This window comes from Neoarius graeffei, chromosome 5 (genome assembly GCF_027579695.1).
Source record: "Neoarius graeffei isolate fNeoGra1 chromosome 5, fNeoGra1.pri, whole genome shotgun sequence".
NCBI classification, from domain to species: Eukaryota; Metazoa; Chordata; class Actinopteri; order Siluriformes; family Ariidae; genus Neoarius; species Neoarius graeffei.
This window is the reverse complement of record NC_083573.1, coordinates 49,428,151-49,453,704: the sequence shown is the minus strand read 5'-3', so window position 1 is coordinate 49,453,704 and position 25,554 is coordinate 49,428,151. Positions and strand designations below refer to the sequence as shown.

Here is a 25,554-nt window from a genome sequence, read left to right as displayed (position 1 = left end):
TTCCAACATGAATAAACACACATCTAAGGCCACTGTTGGATTTCTGAAGAAGAACAGGGTGAAAGTGATTCAGTGGCCAAGTATGTCTCCTGATCTGAACCCAATCGAACACCTATGGGGAATTCTGAAGAGACAAGTTGAGCATCACTCTCCATCCAGCATCCAGTCACTAAAAGAGGCCATTGTTGAAGAATGGAAAAAGATTGATGTTGCAAAATGTCGCCAACTTGTTCATTCCATGCCTAGAAGACTTGGTGCTGTCATTAAAAATCATGGAGGCCATACAAAGTACTAGATGGAGTAGTTTTTGTTGTGGGGTGTACTCATTTTTGCACCACCCTAATTTATATATATGTTATTTACCAGCTGGGAGGTCCGTATGGTGAAATACCGTGACCGAGGTCTTGAAAGTACTGAGCGAGGTCCTCTGGGCTGAGGTCAGTATTCAAGGCCGAGGTCACGGTATTTCACCATACGGACCGACCTTAAGCTGGTAAGTAATATATTTATTTTTTTCTTTACCAAATTCTAACAGAAAACGAGAGCGCCCGAAAGGGAAAACCGAGCCGAGCCGCCATTTTGAATCCTCATTCATGGCTGTAATGCAAATTGCTTCCTCCTCGGTATACAAGTGCACTTCCATGGCAGGAAAAAAACTACATTTTGCCGCCTATGTAGTCCCCTATTTATACAAATAGGAGTCATTCAGGATTCAGCCATGTTTTCGCTCGGCGTTAGCAAGTTAGAGGTTTTTATCTTTCTCCTGAAATGTTTTCTTTTATTTCTTCTTCCTCAGGGTAGTAAAATTCGCTTTCACTGTGAACACTGTCGTTATCGCTATCCATGCTGTAAAATTAATGCTATTCTCCTGAGAAATGCTGGCAAAAATTTATAAGATGTTTGATAATCTTATAAATAAATCTTATTTAAAAAAAAAAGATAAATGTTGACAAAAAATGCTACTATGTTTGTTGTTGTTGTGAACAAGCGAGTCGCCAGCGGTCTGTAACCGGGGTCCGTACCGTCGGATACGGACCCGCTCGCCAGCCAATCAGAGCGCAGGATTTGGACTGCGAAAAAAATATATATATTTATATATTTTTTGTACTATCACGTGATATCTTGAACACGTGAACATGTATTCGGGCTGAACGTGTATGATGCAGAGCCTAATCTAGGGCGCGTAATACGCGATAATACGCGTTTTTTATCTGTCTGTCGCACATCCACTTTTTGGGCGCGAGAGTGATATCGTGTATCTATTCATTTTGTCGTGCTTTATAAGTAGAGAGCGTGTAGTCGCGTTTTACTGAATCTTGTGCACATCAATTTGTCAGCACCCGCTAGCAAGCACTGCGGTAAATACAGCGTTGTTTACACACCAATCGGAAAGGACCGAAGTATTCCGAATGGTTTATTTAGCGGGTAAAACAGTTTTGTGAACTATTATATCATTGGTCACTGAACCGGAAGACAGTGTATCTCAACCAATCGTGTGAAGTGTTTTAAAAATCCCCAAAAGCACATGGCATATCATTCTGTCTCATCCAAACATAACATTCAGAGCCTCCAGGATGTTGCGATTTGCAACATCAACGCAAATTCAACCAATCCCCGTGAATTCAGGGCGGTGTTGCAATTCTACCCAATCACCGCAACTTTCCCACAAATTTGACCAATCGTTGGCGTCGTCTTGCGGTGATGTTGACAAACTACCTTCCACCTTACTTCCATGTATACGTTCAAGAGAAGCAGCATGTGCGCAGTGTTGCCAGATTGGGAGGTTTTAAGTGCGTTTTGGCGGGTTTTGAACATATTTAGGCTGGAAAACGTCAGCAGTATCTGGCAACATTGCATGAATAGGCTTAAATTCTGTTACTGAAAGTGTGTTATGTTTACAGTGAAGCACTGTGTGCACTTTATTTTTTTTTTACTTAAAAATTAATGGATGCCAACATTTTTGCCAAAATGGTATTTTATTTTCCATTGTTTAGGCAGCTTCAGCATCATACTGCGAGATTCTGTTCAAATTGTTTTTTTTTTCCTTCTATGAAGCCTGAGCCATTTATTTTATTAGTTTATAATTATTGTTTAATTTAGTCTTCAGGAGAGACTGCCTGCACACAGTACTAGTATTAATAGTTTTTTTTCTTACATGAAAGCTGAGGCATTTATATTATATTTTAAAGTGCTGATGACACGAACATGACTCTATGCAATTTCTTAAATAAACTATACAACATGGCAAACGTTAGATTTCTGTTATAATTACGTGAAAAGAAGCTGTTGTTACGCGAATATCCAACTTTTAATTGCACAGCGCAAGAAAACTGGGTCCGTGGCTCGCGGCCATGCTGTGACGTCAGCGGAAGAACACGCTGCGGTTCACTGGCTGTTCTACTCTGGTTCTACTCAATGGAAATGGCGCATGAAAACGCCGGTGAACTCTCTAGTGCTAGCTCTTCAACAACCAAATACTGGTACTTTAAGCAGTGATCATGATGGCATGATTTTATCTGATTTTAAATAAATGAGGTTGATAATAATGTGAATGTTCACAACTAGTACATACAAACTCTGCAGCTTCTGATTCAGCAGCTGCGTCATACTCCGCAAAAACATCAGCAAGAACCTACAATATAAATGGAAATGCAATACACTAAGCTCAAATGACTTTTGGAAAGTATAATTTCTAAATTTTTTCTACATATTCTTGAAGTCGGTCATCGGGGTACTTGCTACCGTTCCCTAACAACGCATGGCAAAGGGTAAAGTGTAGTGTTGCTACGAGTACTTGCTAAAGCCGCCGGTGGAAGATCCTCGATGTGCTGATAAGACATACAGTTCTATATAACACACAAGTGTCACGATAATCACAAAACAGATGCAAATTGTTAAAATACCTAATTTTTAAGCAATCATGTGTTGATCTCTTCCGAATAGAATCTATGATAGCCTACCCTGTTTACCCTTTGCCTCTCGTTGCTAGGCGGCAGTTGCATGAAAGCCGCAAGCTTTCACAAGCAAATACATGACTGATATCACGCTGACTTTATGATTACATTTATGATTATCATGAATGTGTACTCTATGATATGTACTCTGTGAGCGCTCTGGAGCGAGTCACTTCCAAGATGGCCGCGCAGACCGCATGGTTACTATTTTTAGCATCATGTCGGAGCACTCTATAGCTCTACGCACCTTTATCTTATGTCGTTTCTCAACACATGTTCTGACAGGAGGACTGTCTTTGGAGGAGTCGCCTTGTCCCAGGCGACTGCTGGATCCGGCATAGCTACTAGTAGACCCCCTCCAGAATACTGTAGGCACTGCTGATGGTAGTAACACACGTTTGTGCTGAACTGAACACCCAAGAGATTCTTTTAAGCTGGGAAGGGTGTCAAAACAATCCAAATCGAAGTGTTCAGAGCACAGGACGGATGTTGGTGAGGGCTCCCACTTGTCACGAGTGCGCCTGACTTGCTTCACCCACTTCGCATGCAGCTCGGGATCTCTGGGAAACTTGGATAAACTTACCCCATCCTTGTAGGTTTTGGAGCAAAAGCCGGCAACACAACGTGAAGGCATAATATATATATATATATATATATATATATATATATATATATATATATATATATATATATGAGTGATTCCACGCTTATGGGTACTGAAATGGGGACATGAACTTATTTTTAATAATTCACCTAAAACCATTTCTTTTTTTACCATCAGGTCACAAAACATGTAATCTTTAATGAATGATATGTTAAAAGATGACTTTAATTTTCTGAGATGTAATAAAAACATATTTATATGCCAAAGTCAAGCCTATGAGTTCCAAAATGATGTCTGTTACATTACTTCTGTTACGATTGTCCATCTCGCGTCTGTTACAAATTAATTACAATCTAGCTCTATACCATGTTAATCTTATTGAAAGAATGTGTACGTTTATTCTACTACACACGTTTATTAATTATATTTGCTAAAACATCACCTTCCTATGTTTCAAAAAGTAATTCTACATTGTTAAAATTGAGAATATATATGTCCACAACACTTCTGTTACGTTCTGACTTTGGCATATAAATATGTTTTTATTACATCTCAGAAAGTTAAAGTTATCTTTTAACACATCATTCATTAAAGATTACATGTTTTGTGACCTGATGGTAAAAAAAGAAATGGTTTTAGCTGAATTTTTAAAAATAAGTTCATGTCCCCATTTCAGTACCCATAAGCGTGGAATCACTCATATATATATATATATCTCATCTCATCTCATTATCTCTAGCCGCTTTATCCTTCAGGCAAGCTGGAGCCTATCCCAGCTGACTACGGGCGAAAGGCGGGGTACACCCTGGACAAGTCACCAGGTCATCACAGGGCTGACACAGAGACAACCATTCACACTCACATTCACACCTACGGTCAATTTAGAGTCACCAGTTAACCTAACCTGCATGTCTTTGGACTGTGGGGGAAACCGGAGCACCCGGAGGAAACCCACGCGGACACAGGGAGAACATGCAAACTCTGCACAGAAACGCCCTCGCCGGTCCCGGGGCTCGAACCCAGGACCTTCTTGCTGTGAGGCGACAGCGCTAACCACTACACCACCGTGCCGCCCCCGGATCCCATCAAAGAGCCATAAATCCCATCTCTACTGATGAAATGGGGAAGGTGTGCGCTGGGCTTTAGGTGAATATGGGACGGCACCTGGACCTCCCAACTGCTTCCCCTTGTGCTGTTAGTATGGCTGCCCACTGCTGTGTGTGTGTGTGTGTGTGTGTGTGTGTGTGTTCACTGCTTCAGATGGGTTAAATGCAGAGAGGAACTTCACAAGTGTGTGATGAATAAAGTTGTGCTTTCTTTCAGTAATATGACCTCTGTATGACACCAACACGCTACTCACAGGGCCAACAAACTCGGATTGTGTGAGTTCCTAACAATGCAGCAGTGGGAATGGGGTGTGTGTGTGTGTGTGTGTGTGTAATTACACTAATATTAGGTGAATAACTGAGATTGCTTCCTTCCCATCACCACTCCAGTTTAATAACACAACAACGGCACCTGAATCAAACTGCTGAGCAAATATAAACACAAATAATCCTGTTTTAACCTCTAAAATCAGTTCGCAGTGCCTGTCAGACAATTATTTTCCTGAGCTAGTTCACTTGTTTGGCTCACACACGATGCTAACAGGCTAACAGCCCCGCTGCTGCTGCTGCTGCTGGGAGCGCAAGGGAGCTGCTCCGCTCTTACCGTCTCATTTCCACCCGTTATTCCTGAAACGCTGCTTGAAAACGCGTGTTTGTTCCGTTCCTGGGATGTCCGTCCGCTCCCGGTGCGTTCTGCCTGGAAATCTCGGGGGTCTGGGCAGAAAGGGAAGCAGAAAGCTGCCTCTCCTGCTGGCAGCGGCTCTGAGCCCCGCTGCATCCGGAGCTGCTGATGGAGCCAATATGGCTGACTGACCGAGGCTGAGTGACCTCGGAGCCCACAGCCGGCTGGCGGGACGCGGCACAGTGTGCAAACAAAACGCAGAGTTTCCCCGATATTTACTGTCCAACTGTTCAGAAATACATACAGCAAGAGTAAACCCTGACTAGTAAACCGAACAGTTTTGGAGCTAGGAACATCAGGGTAAGAGTAAAGTTGAAGAAAGGTTGAGGGCACAACCAAGAAAACTCACCTGGGGAGGAAAAACAACCACCAAGCCACACATTTCACTCTCTTTTTTGTCTGTTTGTTTGTTTGTTTTTTTAGCACAAACAATGGTCAAACCCTAATGTTTAGCGAAACAGCTTTGGGACCAAAAGGTTGCTGGTTCGATTCCCTTGAAGTGCATATCTCATCTCATCTCATTATCTCTAGCCGCTTTATCCTGTTCTACAGGGTCGCAGGCAAGCTGGAGCCTATCCCAGCTGACTACGGGCGAAAGGCGGGGTACACCCTGGACAAGTCAACAGGTCATCACAGGGCTGACACTTATGGCCCTTTTCCACTACCCTTTTTCAGCTCGCTTCAGCTCACTTCAGCCCGACACGGCTCGCGTTTCGACTACCTCAAAACAGCACGACTCAGCTCGCTTCAGCCCTGCTTAGCCCCTAAAACTCGCACGGTTTTGGAGTGGGGCTGAAGCGAGCCAAAGCGAGCCGAGTGAGGCTGGGGGCGTGAGCAGACACTCCCCTGTGCACTGATTGGTGAGGAGGAGTGTCCTCACATGCCCACACACGCCCCGCGAGCACGCTGGGATCTGTAAACACCGTAAACTCGGAAGAAGGAGAATTATGAGAATTTCTGAAGCCTTATGCGCCTCGCCTCATCTATACGCTCTTGCCAGTATCTGTTGGCGTTGTCGGTGACAATAAGCCACAGCACCAAGACCAGCAACACTAACGACTCCATGTCCTCCATGTTTATTGTTTACTATCCGGGTCGTGAGACTACCGCTTAAAAGCTCACTGATGTCACTGTTTGCGCTGCTTAACGATATCACATGACGTCCACCCACTTTCGCTAACTCCACCCAAAGTGTCCACCCACTTCCAGCCAGCACGGTTCAGCACGGTTGTAGTCGAAATGCAACTCCAACAGCCCCGCTCAGCTCGACTCAGCACGGCACGGCTCAGCCCGACTCAGCCGCGTTTGTAGTGGAAAAGCGGCAATAGACACAGACAACCATTCACACTCACATTCACACCTACGGTCAATTTAGAGTCACCAGTTAACCTAACCTGCATGTCTTTGGACTGTGGGGGAAACCGGAGCACCCGGAGGAAACCCACGCGGACACAGGGAGAACATGCAAACTCCGCACAGAAAGGCCCTCGTCGGCCACGGGGCTCGAACCCGGACCTTCTTGCTGTGAGGCGACAGCGCTAACCACTATACCACCGTGCCACCCTTGCCTAGAGCCTGGGGAGGAAAAACAACAACAACAACCAAGCCACACATTTCACTCACTTTATTGTCTGTTTTTTTGTTTGTTTAACACAAACAATGTTCAAACCCTAATGGTTAGAGGAACAGCTTTGGGACCAAAAGGTTGCTGGTTCGATTCCTTTAAAGTGCATATCACGGGTAAATTCAGGAGCAAGATCAATATAATTCTCCTATTTTATATTAAACTTTGGTCAAATATCTGTCACATTCTGCATTCTCTGCAATTTTTTACTTTGCGCAATACCAGAAAAATTCAGTTGAAATCAAGACATTTGAGGCGAATTGGTCCGCCTCTGAAAAAACTTGGCATTTGGATTTCCTGGGAAACATTGATTTTCGTGACGTCACGTGCGGGATGCCTCCTTCTGTACATGTCGGTCCTGGGATCGAGATGCTGACCTCTTCTGCTCCTCGGACCTGCCTGATCCATCCTGGTGCCTTGTGTCTGGTTGGAGTCTCATCGCATCGCTCTTGTGGAAGGCGGCCCCATGTGAACAGTTGGGGGTCACAGCTGGAGGACGCTCTGGACACTTGCAGTGGTGCTTTTGTGGCTGGGGACTGCAGTTGTCGTGAACAGTTTTGCGCTCTGGTTTCCGTCGGTGGGGGGTTTATAGCATCAACGAAGCTGACTTTATGTTAGGACTGTTAATGTTATAGTCATGTTGTCTGTTGTTGCCCAAATGAGGATGGGTTCCCTTTTGAGTCTGGTTCCTCTCGAGGTTTCTTCCTCATGTCGTCTGAGGGAGTTTTTCTTTGCCACCATCAGCACAGGCTTGCTCACTGGGGATAGATTAGGGATAAAATTAGCTCATGTTTTAAGTCATTCAAATTCTGTAAAGCTGTTTTGCGACAATGTTTATTGTTAAAAGCGTTATACAAATAAACTTGACTTGCCTTGACTTGACTTCTGAATCCTACATCAGCGCTGGTTTGTTTGAGAAAACGACCTGGTGGTTTTCTGCAAATTTCTTCAACATTATCGCGTAATTATTAAAATGGTTAACAGATGATTAGTACTCATCATTTCCCACATTGCGCTCAGGTGACAATTCCATATTTCAATGCAAAAGCGCTAGCTGCTAAACTTGGTCTACACAGGCTGTGCACTGAAACCGTGCAAAGCTCTCGCAGCCTGCTGGCGCTTCCGCAGGTGACGTCACGAATCTGGCTCCAGACTCCCTTGGGATTTTTCCAGACGCGTTTTGTTATTTTATTTTTTTCTGCTGTAGACAGATGGCCTTGTGCAAAATTACCCTTCTGGATGAGTGTGTAAAGGGACATTCTTTCATATAAAAAAACCGAAATTGGTCCAGAATATGCCCTTTAAGTGCCCTCAGGGGCATAGCTGGGGGGGGGCGGGGGGGGGGGGGGGGGGCATACATTTTTTCAATTACCGCATAAGAATATTAGAAAAGCACCCACTGTAATTTTTTAACATTTTTTTAAAGTGTATATCCTGGACCAATGTAGTGGGGTTTTTTATGTAAAGTATGTCCCTTTACACACTCATCCAGAAGGGTAATTCTGCACAAGGCCATCTGTCTACAGCAGAAAAAAATAATAAACAAAACGCGTGTGGAAAAATCCCAAGGGAGTCTGGAGCCAGATTCGTGACGTCACCTGCGGAAGCGCCAGCAGGCTGCGCGAGCTTTGCACGGTTTCAGTGCACAGCCTGTGTAGACCAAGTTTAGCAGCTAGCAATTTTGCATTGAAATATGGAATTGTTGCCTGAGCTTCTAAACCCATGGATTCATGCATCAATGCTCATCTGTCTATTGTTACATAAATCATGTTTTTTCTAATTATCATTATGTATTTATATATTTCTTCATTTAGAAGAGTACTGGCTACTGTAGGAGAAAGATTTCATAAGCTACACACATGGAATCAGCTAAGCAGGGTTGTAGCTACATTTAATGTGTTTGACAGGTCCCAAGATCTCAAGCCCTGACACGCATATCCCTTGATACATGTGAAGTAAGTGTATTATCGCCAGGGGCGTAACTGGGGGGTCCTTGGGTGCCCGTGACCCCCCCCGGTCAGACCATACATTTTTCCAATAGCCGCATAAGAATATTAGAAAAACGCCCACTGTAATTTTTCTAACATTTTTTTTAAACTAGATTGTCAACTCAGGCTCATTAGGGTTTTTATAACCTCGTATGGACTTCCTGTCTTTCGGGTGCAAAAACCCAGTTTGTCAGAGTGTGTGTGGGAGAGGTGGATGTAAGTGCAGATACGTTAAATAATACACAGTGCGATATGAGCATAAAGTGCGTGAAATGCACACAACAGGCAAACAGTCCGAAACAGCAGGCAAAGTCGTAACTGAGGAAATGGGCAGGAGGTCAATCGAGGCACGGACAGAATATCAGAGGCAAAACTATACAAAATCAAGGGACGAGAAACAGGAGTCGAAAAACCAGGAGGTCAACAGGGACAGGAAACAAGGCTCAGTAAGGCACACTAGACGTGGTGTAATACTTCACATCGTCCTTACATGGGCGCAGTCCTTAAATAGCCCAAACATAGTTCATTGATTAAAGACAGGTGTTCTTTGTTAACGGCGTGTGTGCCAGAGCTCGTCAGGCGCGCGCGCGCGCAGCCCGAGGCGCGCCTTCAGGTGCACGAGCCAAGGCGTGCAGGACTGACACAGTTCTGTGCAAGCGCAACACGATCGCACTAGAAAGCACGGTCAAGCTGCCAGTGTAGCTGCAGTCTCTTTAGTTGCGAATTACGAGTATTTCCTCGTGTTAATAATTCGCCATGTCAAAACAAGCGAAACTTTCCTCCTCCGTTTGATGTGAAGAGAGGTAAGCAATTTATTATACATATTTTTTTTCCATCAAAGTTGCATTTTGTGGTTTCGAAGCTAAGTTTTAGTGCCGTTTCTACAACACAACATCAAGAAAACGTGGAAGAAACAGCGATAATGAAAGAGCCGGTCTCTAAGCTACGGTACCTAAAACTAGCAATGTTAACTATTTTTTGTTACATAATGTACTCAGGCTGCCAGTCAGTGTGTGACGCCCCCTTTGAAAAATCCTAGCTACGCCCCTGCCAGCTACATGAAAAAAAAAACTTATAACCCAGTCTAAAAATTCAGCTTAGAGCTAACAGCAACCAAAACACAAACCAAGCTGCTTAAACTGGTAGACTATCTTTACCAGCTGCCAAGCTATTTTCCAGCTTCATTGTTACTTTACTAAATCCATCCATCCATCCATCCATCCATCCATCCATCCATTATCTGTAGCCGCTCATCATTGGGCACGCCAGGTGACATTGGGCATACCTAACAACCTGTGTTTCTCTCTCTCTCTCTCTCTCTCTCTCTCTCTCTCGCTCTCTCTCTCTCTCTCTCTCTCTCTCTCTCTTCCCCCAATCTGTCCCTCTGATTTACGTCAATCCTGAGATTGAGATGGCGCCCAGATGGAGATGGAGATAATAAATTCTGTTTTATCGTGCTTTTATTGAATCGGTTTTATCTTTCTGCTTGGTGTCTTGGTTTGGTAATCTGTCATCTAAAAATAAGAGGTCCCTAAACCAAATAGTGAAGTGGTCCAGTAAGCTGACCAGAGAGATGCAGTTAAATCTAGAATCACTGTACTCCAGACAGGTACAGAGGATATCTGGATCAATTTTAAAGGACACCTCTCACTTAGCCTGGGCCCGCCCATCCTAAGTGTGACGCAACACGAGGGCCTGTTGCGAGCTTAGTCTGGCCAGGCAAGCTATCTACAGCTCTTCCAAGCTCCCGAAAAATCGGGAACCAATCAACTTTGAGCATCTCCAACGGCCCTGGGTAGAGGCGTGTTCAAGGCACTGATGTAGTAGAACTGCGACCGGAAGCCATAGATTGTTTACAGAATCTATGCCGGAAGCGCTTCATTCACGCTTCCGCATCTATTACGCATAGATGCTGTATTGAAAGCATTCAACGGGAAGTTCTCATTGAAAACGGAGCAAAGAGCAGCCCTGGAGGTATTTATTGAAAGGAAGGACGTTTTCGCCTTGCTCCCGACCGGCTTCGGTAAGAGTTTAATCTACCAGTTAGCCCCATCGCGTCGCATACGTCAGAGGAAAGAGTGATGTGATTGGTTTAAGCTTCGTCACAGCCTTTTCTGGCTTCGACCAGTAGCAAACTGAGGCATTTCAGGGAGGCGGGTCAACCACGGGCTCTGGGAAATGGTTGGGCTTAATATCTTGGCCAGACCAATAGCTCGGAGAGCTTTGCAGTCGCGTTAGCCAGGCTACCTCTCACTCACTACATTGTGAGTTCCAGCCTCTTCCGTCAGGACGTAGATATAAAGTACCACAATGTAAAGCCAAGCGTTATCAAAACAGTTTTGTTCCTGCTGCCATAAACCTTTTTAATAAGTCTTAGCTTCATGTGGGGTTTTATGTGTTTATGTTTTTATGTTTTTAATGTTTTAATGTTGTGTTTTAGGTCACATGTTTTTGTAAATCTTTTTTTATGTGATATGTTTATCACGCTGTGTTTTATGTGTTTTATGTTAGATGTTTTAAGTGTTGTTTGGCGTGTGTGGAAGAGAAAGCTGACACTTCACTGCAAAACAAGTTTACCTTCGGGTATAAATAAAGTTACTTGAACTTGATGCTGACCTCTTCTGCTCCTCGGACCTGCCTGATCCATCCTGGTGCCCTGTGTCTGGTCGCAGTCTCATCATATCGCTCCTGTGGAGGACGGCCCCATATGGACAGTTGAAAGTCGCACTTGGAAGACGCTCTGGACTCTTACAGTAATGCTTTTATGGCTGAGGATTACAGTTGACTTGCTACCAGTAACTTTAGGACTGCAATTGTCATGAACAGTTTTGCACTCAAGTTTCCATCTACAGTGGTGCTTGAAAGTTTGTGAACCCTTTAGAATTTTCTATATTTCTGCAAAAATATGACCTTAAACATCATCAGATTTTCACACAAGTCCTAAAAGTAGATAAAGAGAACCCAGTTAAACAAATGAGATAAAAATATTATACTTGGTCATTTATTTATTGAGGAAAATAATCCAATATTCCATATCTGTGAGTGGCAAAAGTATGTGAACCTTTGCTTTCAGTATCTGGTGTGACCCCCTTGTGCAGCAATAACTGCAACTAAACGTTTCCGGTAACTGTTGATCAGTCCTGCACACCGGCTTGGAGGAATTTTAGCCCATTCCTCCGGACAGAACAGCTTCAACTCTGGGATGTTGGTGGGTTTCCTCACATGAACTGCTCGCTTCAGGTCCTTCCACAACATTTCAATTGGATTAAGGTCAGGACTTTGACTTGGCCATTCCAAAACATTAACTTTATTCTTCTTTAACCATTCTTTGGTAGAACGACTTGTGTGCTTAGGGTCGTTGTCTTCCTGCATGACCCACCTTCTCTTGAGATTCAGTTCATGGACAGATGTCCTGACGTTTTTCTTTAGAATTCACTGGTATAATTCAGAATTCATTGTTCCATCAATGATGGCAAGCCGTCCTGGCCCAGATGCAGCAAAACAGGCCCAAACCATGATACTACCACGACCATGTTTCACAGATGGGATAAGGTTCTTATGATGGAATGCAGTGTTTTCCTTTCTCCAAACATAACGCTTCTCATTTAAACCAAAAAGTTCTATTTTGGTCTCATCTATCCACAAAACATTTTTCCAATAGCCTTCTGGCTTGTCCACATGATCTTAGCAAACTGCAGACGAGCAGCAATGTTCTTTTTGGAGAGCAGTGTCTTTCTCCTTGTAACCCTGCCATGCACACCATTGTTGTTCAGTGTTCTCCTGATGGTGGACCCATGAACATTAACATTAGCCAATGTGAGAGAGGCCTTCAGTTGCTTAGAAGTTACCCTGAGGTCCTTTGTGACCTCGCCGACTATTACACGCCTTTATCTTGGAGTGATCTTTGTTGGTCGACCACTCCTGAGGAGGGTAACAATGGTCTTGAATTTCCTCCATTTGTACACAGTCTGTCTGAATGTGGATTGGTGGAGTCCAAACTCTTTAGAGATGGTTTTGTAAACTTTTCCAGCCTGATGAGCATCAACAACGCTTTTTCTGAGGTCCTCAGAAATCTCCTTTGTTGGTGCCATGATACACTTCCACAAACATGTGTTGTGAAGATCAGACTTTGATAGATCCCTGTTCTTTAAAAAAAACAGGGTGCCCACTCACACCTGATTTTTGTCTCATTGATTGCAAACACCTGACTCTAATTTCACCTTCAAATTAACTGCTAATCCTAGAGGTTCACATACTTTTGCCACTCACAGATATGTAATATTGGATCATTTTCCTCAATAAATAAATGACCAAGTATAATATTTTTGTCTCATTTGTTTAACTGGGTTCTCTTTATCTACTTTTAGGACTTGTGTGAAAATCAGATGATGTTTTAGGTCATATTTATGCAGAAATATAGAAAATTCTAAAGGGTTCACAAACTTTCAAGCACCACTGTATGAAGAATTTATAACATCAACAAAACTGACTTCACGTTGAAACTGTTAATGTTATAGTCATGTTATCTGTTGTTGCCCAGATGAGGATGGGTTCCCTTTTGAGTCTGGTTCCTCTCGAGGTTTCGTCCTCATGTCATCTGAGGAAGTTTTTCCTCGCCACCGTCGCCACAGGCTTGCTCACTGGGGATAGATTAGGGATAAAATTAGCTCATGTTTAAAGCCATTCAAATTCTGTAAAGCTGCTTTGCGACAATGTTTATTGTTAAAAGCACTATACAAACAAACTTATCCTGTTCTACAGGGTCGCAGGCAAGCTGGAGCCTGTCCCAGCTGACTATGGGCAAGAGGCAGGGTACACCCTGGACAAGTCGCCAGGTCATCACAGGGCTGACACATAGACACAGACAACCATTCACACTCACATTTAAACAAACCGACACAGACACAACATGCAAACTCCACACAGAAAGGCCCTCGTCAGCTGCTGGGCTCGAACCCAGGACCTTCTTGCTGTGAGGTGACAGTGCTAACCACTACACCACCGTACCACCCACTTTACTAAATCGTTCAACTAAATTAATCAGATCTCGAAGATCAACGCCAAGGGTGTTTCTAGCTATTGAAAAGACCAGAGGCGAAGTCAAGTTTTCCTGGGGCTTGTATTTTTTAAATACAGAGACGGCCTTTCGATTTCATAAAATCGGTGAAATTTAGTCCCTCTGAAATTTGATCATTGTGATATATGTTTATTTCTGCAATATCTCAAAAAAACCAGGCCATTCTGTGGCTGTTTAATTTGAAGGGATTCTCTGGCAAATAATGTGCATGAAATCGCTTGCTTTGCACATTCAAGCAGACAGAAGAAGTCTGTGTGCACATGCCCAGGTTAACTTTTGACGGTGCACTGACAGTTCCATCATTCTGTCGCTAAACGAACAGCTGATCACACCGAGGTGCTCACTGACCGCCAGTATTTATTAGTTTGGTCCTGCGTTTCCTTTCCTTCGCAACATAACGTCTTTTCTTTTTGCTTTCCGTTACTGTAGTCGCTCTTTCACATTTCAGTCGCACACTCACGTCCTCCATTTTCCTCTCCTGTTTCAAATTTGTATCCCACAATGCCTTGTGCGAACGGGGAAAGCCCACCACGTGATGCATGACATGGTATCTTGAATTGGGTCATGGTGAAGCAGGAAGAAATATCAGAGAATTTAGGGTCACGTGGCTCTAAATTCATTAATTGTTCTATTTAAAAAAAACACCTAATAAAATTGGAAGTCTGTGATTCGAATTCAGTAGCTTTCAGTCCACTAAACAAAAATAATTGGGTGTCAGGGAAAATTATTTTTATAACCTACACTTGAAAAATCTGAAAGGCCGTCTACCTTTAAGGGAGATTGACATAGATAGGTTGGTGAGGTTATATCTAACGTTACAAGAAATATTATCACCCACACACATTCAAAGGTTATGACATCTTTATTACTGATTTTTGCACTGCTCTTTTTAAATTGATGTTCTTCACTTCAGTTTCTGTCTCTATATTATTATTATTATCTCATCTCATTATCTCTAGCCGCTTATCCTATTTCTACAGGGTCGCAGGCAAGCTGGAGCCTATCCCAGCTGACTACCGGTGAAAGGCGGGGTACACCCTGAACAAGTCGCCAGGTCATCACAGGGCTGACACATAGACACAGACAACCATTCACACTCACATTCACACCTACGGTCAATTTAGAGCCACCAGTTAACCTAACCTGCATGTCTTTGGACTGTGGGGGAAACCGGAGCACCCGGAGGAAACCCACGTGGACACGGGGAGAACATGCGAACTCCGCACAGAAAGGCCCTCGCCGGCCACAGGGCTCGAACCCGGACCTTCTTGCTGTGAGGCGACAGCGCTAACCACTACACCACCGTGCCGCCCATTATTATTATTATTATTATTAACACCCATAATGTCTCAGGAAACTGAGGCATGTGTCAATTGACTTAAATACTAGTCAAATGTATCATCAGTTTAATAAAAATATATCATTTCTTACTCATATAGCTCTCCTTTTGTTAGGGTTTTGCTGGGATTCGAACCTGGTTAGTTGGTGTGATAATCCAGCAAACCCCCACTAGGCCACCAGGGGGATGACTCAAATGCAGAGGCGTGAGGCGGAAGTAGAAAAAGAATCAAAAGGTTTATTTAAACTATATACACTATATACAGGGCAAAACAAAAGACAAAAAAAAAAACCAAAGAGTATAATCCAAAAGAAAAGCAAAGTGCAAAAATTCAAAAGCTAAGAAGATCAAAAAACACAGTACAAAGGAAACTGGAGATAAACATAACAGCACAAAGACTCCGTGACAAGAGGACTGAACTCAGGGGTATAAATAGACAAACTAATTAAGGACACAGGTGAAGATAATTAGGCAATAAACACAAACACAAAACACAGGAACAGTGGTGGCCTCTAGAGGCCAAAACAAACATGACACGAAAAGGAAATAACAGCGGCCTCTAGAGGCCAAAACAGTCCTAGTCCTAACAGGACCCCCCCCTCTAGGAGCGTCTCCTGACGTTCCCAGGGTGATCCGGATGGGCCGAATGGAAGTCCCGACATAGTTCTTTATCAAGGACATCCCGAGCAGGAACCCAGCAGCGCTCCTCAGGACCATAGCCCTCCCAGTCCACCAGATATTGCAACCCGCCGCGGACCCGGCGGGAGTCAAGCAGGCGATTCACAGTGAACACAGTCTGCCCCTGGAAGATGCGGGGGGGTGGGGGGTTCCTAGGGGCAGGGGCATACGTAGACGTCAGTACGGGCCGTAACAGGGAAACATGGAAAGTGGGGTTGATCCTCAGAGTCCGGGGCAACTGGAGCCGGTAGGAGACAGGGTTCACCCTGCGCACCACCTTGAAGGGGCCAATGTAGCGAGGAGCAAGCTTGCGGTTCTCCACCCGCAGTGGAAGGTCCTTAGTGGACAGCCAAACACGCTGCCCAGGGCGGAAAGCGTGTGCAGGTCTTCTATGGCGGTTGGCCTGAGTCTGGTTGGTTCTGGAGGTCTGTATGAGGGTCTTCCTGACCTTGCTCCAGGTCTTGCGACACCGTCTCACATATTGGTTGACCGAGGGCACCCCCGCGTCCTCCTCCTGGTCCGGGAACAGAGGTGGCTGGAACCCGAATTGGCACTGGAATGGCGACAGCTTGGTGGCCGATGACTGCAGGGTGTTGTGGGCGTACTCCGCCCATGGCAGCCAGGTGCTCCACGATGTCGGGTTATCCATAGCCAGGCCTCGCAGGGTGGTTTCCAGGTCCTGGTTGAGCCTCTCCGTCTGACCATTGGACTGTGGGTGAAACCCAGAGGAGAGGCTGGCAGTGGCTCCAATGACCTTGCAGAACCCGTGCCACACTCGGGAGGAGAACTGGGGCCCTCGGTCTGAGACGATGTCCTGTGGAAGACCAAAGACTCGGAAGACATGATTAAACAAAAGTTTCGCAGTTTCAAGAGCAGAGGGGAGTTTGCACAGTGGTATGAAGCGGCAGGCCTTGGAGAATCTGTCAACTAAGACCAAAATGACCGTGTTACCTTGTGACTCAGGGAGACCCGTGATAAAGTCGACTGCCACGTGGGACCAGGGACGCCGGGGAATGGTCAGAGGATGCAGGAGACCCTGGGGACGCTGTCGTGGGTTCTTGGTTCTGGTGCAAACCTCACAGGACAGGACAAATGACCTTACTTCCTTCTCCATGTTAGGCCACCAGAAGCGTCTTTTCAGGAAGTCCAGGGTCCTCCGAGCTCCCGGGTGGGCGGTGAGAGGGGAAGAGTGACCCCACTGGAGAACCTTGGCCCGGGCTTGATGTGGGACGTACAAGAGGCCTGGTGGCCCTGTCCCAGGACCTGGGTCCTGGCGTTGGGCTCGTCGGACAGCCTCCTCAATACCCCAGCGGACAGGGGCCACAATCCGGGACACAGGGATAATAGGCCCGACTTCATTCTCCCTGTTAGTGGCAGAGAACAGTCTGGACAGTGCGTCAGGTTTGGTGTTCTTGGAGCCGGGGCGGTATGAGAGGGTGAAGTCAAACCGACTGAAAAACAGGGCCCACCTAGCCTGTCGAGGGTTCAGTCTCTTGGCTTGCTGGAGGTACTCCAGGTTCTTGTGGTCAGTCCAAACCAGGAATGGATGTTGTGCTCCCTCCAGCCAGTGCCTCCACTCCTCAAGGGCCAGTTTGACCGCTAGCAGTTCTCGATCCCCCACATCGTACCGGGACTCAGCAGGACTCAGGCGGTGAGAGAAGTAAGCGCAGGGGTGCAGCTTTCCTTCCGAACGTTGAGAGAGCACCGCGCCGACACCACTGTCCGAGGCGTCCACCTCCACGATGAATGGTTGGGAGGTGTCCGGGAGAACCAGAATGGGTGCCGTGCAGAAGCGGTCCTTGAGGTCTTTGAACGCCTTTTCTGCCTGAGGAGACCAGCCATAAGATCCACCTGTCCCTTTGGTGAGGTCTGACATGGGTGCTGCCACAGAACTGAAGTTCCTGATGAACTTGCGGTAGAAGTTAGTGAATCCTAAGAACCGCTGAACCTCCTTAACGGACTTGGGAGTAGGCCAATCCCGGACGGCCAGGGTCTTGGCAGGGTCCATTTGGAGTTGGCCTGTCCGTACAATAAATCCCAGAAAGGAGACCTCGGGAACATGAAATTCGCATTTCTGGGCCTTGGCGAACAGATTGTTCTGTAGCAGCCTCTGGAGAACCTGGCGGACATGGTGGCGGTGCTCCTGCACGGTCTTGGAAAAGATAAGGATGTCGTCGAGGTAGACAAAAACGTATAGGTTAATCATGTCCCTTAAGACGTCGTTGATTAGGGCCTGAAAAACAGCTGGTGCGTTGGTGAGTCCGAAGGGCATCACCTGGTATTCGTAGTGCCCAGACGGGGTGTTAAAGGCAGTCTTCCACTCGTCTCCCTGTCGGATACGGATGAGGTGGTATGCGTTCCGTAGGTCCAACTTGGTGAAGACGGTGGCGCCTTGGAGCAGGTCGAAAGCTGTGGACATCAGCGGAAGGGGATATCGGTTGCGCACAGTGATCTTATTCAGGCCCCTGTAATCAATACATGGTCGGAGCCCCCCATCCTTCTTGCCGACAAAGAAGAAGCCGGCTCCAGCAGGTGAAGTGGAGGGTCGAATAAACCCAGAGACCAGGGCATCTTTGAGGTATTCCTCCATGGCCTTGCGTTCTGGCTGAGAGAGTGAAAACAGTCTGCCACGAGGAGGGGTAGTCCCAGGGAGCAAGTCGATGGCACAGTCGTAGGCCCGGTGCGGAGGAAGAACGGCGGCCCTGCTCTTGCTGAATACCTCCTTGAGATCCCAGTACTCTGTGGGAACTTGAGATAACTCGGTGAGATCAGGGGGCTCGGCAGGAGACACAGGAGAGCTAGAGAGCAGACAAGAGGCATGGCATGCAGGGCCCCATTCCACAACCTGGCTTGTTACCCAGTCTATGCGAGGGTTGTGGCGAGTAAGCCAAGGAAGGCCTAGAATAACTGGGAACTCAGGTGAAGGAATCAGGTGCAGGGATATTTCTTCCTTGTGACCTTGAGACTGGAGGAAGACTGGAGAAGTAACTTGAGTGACTCTTCCATCACCTAACGCTTGGCCATCAAGGGCAGACACAGACAGAGGGACTTCAAGAGGTGCAGTCGGAATATTGATGCTTTGGGCGAAGTGAATATCCATAAAGTTCCCAGCCGCCCCTGAGTCTATCAAAGCTTGACAAGAGTGGACAGACTCACCCCAGGAGATGGAGACCGGGATGTAGATTCCTTGGCCAGGGAGTCCGGGAGAGAGGGTAGGCCCCGTCACAACCCTCCCTCGGCTGGACGGGGCGGTCCTTTTCCCAAGAGTTCGGGACATGATGCTCGGAAGTGACCAGGCTTGCCACAGTAGATGCAGCACTTGTCCCTCCTTCTGCGCTCCCTCTCAGATGCGGAGAGGCGAGTACGACCCACTTGCATGGGTTCTGGACAGTCACTGAAGGAGGTAGACGGTCTCCAGGTAGAGGTAGGGAGGCTGGGGGGGCTCAAGGCTTGGTGGCGTTCTCTCATCCTGTTGTCCAGACGAATAGCATGTGAGATGAGGGTTTCGAGGTCACTTGGGCATCCAATAGAGGCCAGACCGTCCTTGATGGGGTCAGACAGACCATGGTGGAAGGCTGACACCAGGGCAGTCTCGTTCCATCCACTTACTGCTGCGAGTGTTCGGAACGAGATGGCGTAATCTGCGACGCTTCCTCCTTGCCGGATGGACATGAGCTTTCGGGCTGCGTCGGTACTGATGTCTGCCTGATCGAAGACCCGAAGCATCTCTTCAGAAAACAGCTGGAAATCAAAGCACTCAGGTCCCTGTCTTTGCCAGATAGCAGTAGCCCAGGCTCGCGCCTTACCAGCTAATAAGGTGATCACAAAGGCAATCTTGCAGCGATCCGTAGTGTAGGTGGTAGGCTGAAGCTCAAAGGTGAGTTGACACTGGGTAAGGAACTCTCGGCACTCACTGTGCTTGCCGTCATACCTCTGTGGTGCAGGAAGGCTGGGTTCGCGAGGTGAAGAAGGCAGCATTGCAGAAGGCACTGGAGCAGGAGTGGGAGCTGGATCAGGAGCAGGAACTGGATCAGGAGCAGGAGATGCAGGCAGAGATGTCAGCTGTGCCAGGGTTTTCCCAATTTGCTGAAGCAGTTCCTCGTGGCGAGCGAGGGCCTCACGTTGGCTGGTGAGCGTACGTCCATGAGCGTCCATGGTCGCTCCGAAGCATGTCAAAGCTGCCATAATTCCCTGAAGGTTGGCTGGGTAGACAGTTGAAGCAGCCTCTGCTGAGTCGGTCATGACGGAGTCTTTCTGTTAGGGTTTTGCTGGGATTCGAACCTGGTTAGTTGGTGTGATAATCTAGCAAACCCCCACTAGGCCACCAGGGGGATGACTCAAATGCAGAGGCGTGAGGCGGAAGTAGAAAAAGAATCAAAAGGTTTATTTAAACTATATACACTATATACAGGGCAAAACAAAAGACAAAAAAAAAACAAAGAGTATAATCCAAAAGAAAAGCAAAGTGCAAAAATTCAAAAGCTAAGAAGATCAAAAAACACAGTACAAAGGAAACTGGAGATAAACATAACAGCACAAAGACTCCGTGACAAGAGGACTGAACTCAGGGGTATAAATAGACAAACTAATTAAGGACACAGGTGAAGATAATTAGGCAATAAACACAAACACAAAACACAGGAACAGTGGTGGCCTCTAGAGGCCAAAACAAACATGACACGAAAAGGAAATAACAGCGGCCTCTAGAGGCCAAAACAGTCCTAGTCCTAACACCTTTAGGACCACAAAGACAAATTTTAAGCTATATTACTATATTACAACATTCAAAATCCCAGAGATGTCCCATCTCACAAGACTATGATCATATAAATATGTCCTCCAAGTTTCTCTCACACATGCACACACACACATAAATGCCATTTTCTCCAATGCATCCAGGCTTAGTTGACTGCAGCAGCTCATTTGTAGTATCTGGACAACACAATTTTATGTTGACATTAATATTGTGTGGCAAAAAAACCCCCAAAAAACCACACTATTTTATCCCTATATGTGACTAATATACCATACCAAAGGCTGGCTATGGTATGGAGGGCTGGCTGGTTCTGCGTAGGTAACATGTAGCATTAAAACATCTGATTAAATTATGCCAGGATAACTATTGGTGTCTACATGAAGACAAATTGTTGTTGACCTGTTAAACTTAGTAGGGGCAAATAGACCACCACTGTAGATATTCATGAAACCACTCGAACTTTTGAGCTCACCTGGCACACGAATCATACAGACCCTACACTGTAAGGTCAACATAACCAGCTACACGGAGCGTTTTCTGTGCATCAACATAGTTCGATAGGTTACACTGTTGATACATACTATATATGCACCCACGGGTGATGACCTACCATCTGTTTTCGTCTTGAAAAATCCAACAATAATGGATTCTTTTTTTTGAAGTCATCTTCCAACCAGTTCTGAATGTTCTGTTGGCGGTTACCAAAATTTTGAATGTGCACTGTGCGGCGCTTAATTATGTCCCCCACTTCCCACCCCATCTTAAGACACTGCTAGTCAAGTTCTGATCTGTTTCAGTCAGTTATTTTCTATTCATCTCTTACTTTTTTTAAGGGCAAAGATACCCAGGGCTAGGCTTAAAATACCCAAGGCTATAACCCTGAGTGATGGGGCCTAACGACGCCACTGAGCGGCAGAGTGTTAGAACAGGTCGTTCTTCTGCCTACAGCTCCAGAGTTCCTGTAATCCTGAGTGTGGGCTATATCTTTTTCATGTTGTCCATGTGGGTTTCCTCTGGGTTGTCTGGTTTCCTCCTACCTGTTGAAAATATGCTGGTCAGTGGATTTCTTATGCTGGGTTCAGACTATCTGAATTCAACCCGATTTTGACACAATTTTGTCAAATGACAAATGTCAGGCCCGAATATGAACTTCAGGAATGATGAATGGGCCTTGTAGTGTGCCATAATTGAAGAACAACAATGTGGTGCATGGGACGCCCCACCCTGACGAAAGTCTATCATGTCATAGTGTTTTGTATTGTCTTTTCCAGTTTGACAACTCTGACAGCGTGCTCCTTGATGGCCACAATTGACGATTTCTTGACCCGCCTCCCTGACAACACACAAAGACGTGCATAATGATTGGTCAAGGTCAAATTTGTAGTGTTGCAAGTCTTCTGACCAAGGTGTGACAAGAATTTACGGCACTATGATTACCTAATCTGACATGGTTGGATGATGATCATTGTGAAAGACAGTAATATCATCTAGTCTGGTCCCAGTGTTACTCAAACTTTCCCTTAGGTGTGAATAAGTATGTGTATGATGCCTTGCAGTGGAATGGTATCTCATTCAAGGCATGTCCCCACCTCATGTACCATGTTCCTGGGATAGATTCTGGATCCACTGCTCCCAGGATAATGCAGTAACTGAAAATGAATGAATATTTGGTTTAGATTTTCCAATTGCCTTGCAGTTGCGTTATTTTCTTTTAAAATAACTTGACAACAATACTGTATTTGCATCAGTAATTTAAAAACTGTTTCCTGAAAGCTGTTCAGACTAAGCTGGGTTTCTCTTATTTAGGTTAATTATCCATTTATGCCCTATTAAAATTCTTATGGTGACAGAAAATGCTACTCAACTTTGTGTTTCATGAATTTCCTATTGTTGTAGAGATACAGAATGGTTCAACAGAGAGCCACATAAAAAGCACACACACGCACATGCACATAACAGTACTCAATGATCCACTGTTCCACCTAACCGCTTAACTCAAGCCCCACTTTCAAAAGAAAAAAAAAAAAACTACACTATGTTAACATAATAGCTGCACACCCACAAGCACTGGCAAAAGATGATGTATATCTTCTCTGTCTCTGTCTAAATAGACACATCACAAAAATTCTTTCCTTTTCCATGTCGATGCTGTGGTGTTCCTCTGGGGTCTTTATTGTTGCGGTGTAGCCTCCCACGGGCAGTGCTGAAACAGGCCAATCACTGCTCTCTGCATGGGCGAGAGACATGCAGCCTGAATTCTTCATGAGCTCCAGTGTCAGCCAAGGATCACATTCTCTCTGAAAACACTGACCTTATAGTCATAAGGTTCCAATTATCATGAAAGAGCCAGACTGGAATATACTCCTGATTGTTTTACATTGTAATAAGAGGGAACATAGATGAGCAGTTTTAGAGACGCCATTATAATTGAATGGCAATATACTAATTTTTTTTTTAATTCTGCCATGGCAAGACAGATTAACTGTAAATCATATTTATTCAAAAACATGCAGAGAAAATCTTCTTCTGTCTTTTTTTCCAACTTCTATGTAGGGTTGATGTGAGTTGGTTGAGCCAAAAGGGTTAAGGGCCCAACAGCGGCAGCTTGGTGGTCCTGGGGCTCAACCCATCCATCCATCCATCCATCCATTATCTGTAGCTGTTTATCCTGTCCTACAGGGTCGCAGGCAAGCTGGAGCCTATCCCAGCTGACTATGGGCGAGAGGCGGGGTACACCCTGGACAAGTCGCCAGGTCATCGCAGGGCTGACACATAGACAAACAACCATTCACACTCACATTCACACCTACGGTCAATTTAGAGTCACCAGTTAACCTAACCTGCATGTCTTTGGACTGTGGGGGAAACCGGAGCACCTGGAGGAAACCCACACGGACACGGGGAGAACATGCAAACTCCGCACAGAAAGGCCCTCGCCGGCCACGGGGCTCGAACCCAGACTTTCTTGCTGTGAGGCGACAGTGCTAACCACTACATCACCATGCCAGGGCTCAACCCTCTGATCAGTAATCCAGACCCAGCTATTGGATGAACTTACTGATGTCAAGGCTAAACATCTGTCCTACTCTGTCATTTGTTGCTGCTTTCCACCGGGACTCACCAATGTCCCTGTGCTACACAGGTATTCATCGCAACTTTTATTGTCACTGCAAAGTCACTGAAACGATACCATAAAGCCTCACAGGCTTTTGAAACCACTTTCCAAATCCTGATTCTGCCATCTTGTTTAGCAGAGCCATTGAGTACATAGCCGCCTCTGGCAGAGCAGAGAGCCTGAGCACTATCCCTGCAAGCCTGCAGCTCCAAATGCAACTCTCAATGCTCACCACATACCGCCTGAATCAGGATGTCTGTAGTGACAGGCCATTAAGATCTACAAACAAAGGGGGAGAGAAACAGGAGGAAAAAAACAGGTTGCTGGGTTTTACACGGAAGTGTGAGTGTGATGGTCAAAGTTTCCAGAAGAACTGTAGTTGGTTCTGCAAGATATTCACTTACCAAGGCATAACTGTTGGACTGTAAAGCTGGGGTGGAGTGCACAGATAGTGTAGCTGTATGATGAACATTATGCAACCATTATAAGATGATCACTTTGAAGCACTTGAGATTAAGTGTCTTACTGAGTAACAAATTTGTAATGGCCAATGAGATAAACATGATCCATGAAATCTTATCGGATACTATTCATTTTCATTGACATTTCGCTTTGGATTTCATCTGTTGGTGTTTGAGGTCTAAAAATGTTATTTTTATTCACTACTTATTTATTCAGTCATTCATGTACATAAATAATTATTGATTTCAGAAACTACAGTGGGGCAAAAAAGTATTTAGTCAGCCACCAATTGTGCAAGTTCTCCCACTTAAAAAGATGAGAGAAGCCTGTAATTTTCATCATAGGTACACTTCAACTATGAGAGACAGAATGGGGGGAAAGAATCCAGGAAATCACATTGTAGGATTTTTAATGAATTAATTGGTAAATTCCTCGGTAAAATAAGTATTTGGTCACCTACAAACAAGCAAGATTTCTGGCTCTCACAGACCTGTAACTTCTTCTTTAAGAGGCTCCTCTGTCCTCCACTCGTTACCTGTATTAATGGCACCTGTTTGAACTCGTTATCAGTATAAAAGACACCTGTCCACAACCTCAAACAGTCACACTCCAAACTCCACTATGGCCAAGACCAAAGAGCTGTCAAAGGACACCAGAAACAAAATTGCAGACCTGCACCAGGCTGGGAAGACTGAATCTGCAATAGGTAAGCAGCTTGGTGTGAAGAAATCAACTGTGGGAGCAATTATTAGAAAATGGAAGACATACAAGACCACTGATAATCTCCCTCGATCTGGGGCTCCATGCAAGATCTCACCCCGTGGGGTCAAAATGATCACAAGAACGGTGAGCAAAAATCCCAGAACCACGCGGGGGGACCTAGTGAATGACCTGCAGAGAGCTGGGACCAAAGTAACAAAGGCTACCATCAGTAACACACTACGCCGCCAGGGACTCAAATCCTGCAGTGCCAGACGTGTCCCCCTGCTTAAGCCAGTACATGTCCAGGCCCGTCTGAAGTTTGCTAGAGAGCATTTGGATGATCCAGAAGAGGATTGGGAGAATGTCATATGGTCAGATGAAACCAAAATAGAACTTTTTGGTAAAACTCAACTTGTCGTGTTTGGAGGAGAAAGAATGCTGAGTTGTATCCAAAGAACACCATACCT

At 45.5% G+C, this 25,554-nt stretch overlaps 1 protein-coding gene across 2 annotated transcripts in view; it reads right to left on the bottom strand.

The window, feature by feature from the left end:
• The window catches only part of ptk2ab (protein tyrosine kinase 2ab), a 251,570-nt gene extending 246,124 nt beyond the window's left edge, over nucleotides 1-5,446 (bottom strand). Inside the window, exon 1 of one of the 2 annotated variants that reach the window (XM_060921913.1) lies at nucleotides 5,269-5,446. Coding sequence is in view for 1 of the 2 variants with exons in the window: in XM_060921917.1 (XP_060777900.1) it covers nucleotides 5,269-5,276 (8 nt within the window). In the remaining variant the exon portion in view is untranslated. The remainder of the gene's footprint in view (nucleotides 1-5,268) is intronic. The other variant, XM_060921917.1, reaches the window with a different exon arrangement.
• Nucleotides 5,447-25,554: the final 20,108 nt, after the last annotated feature.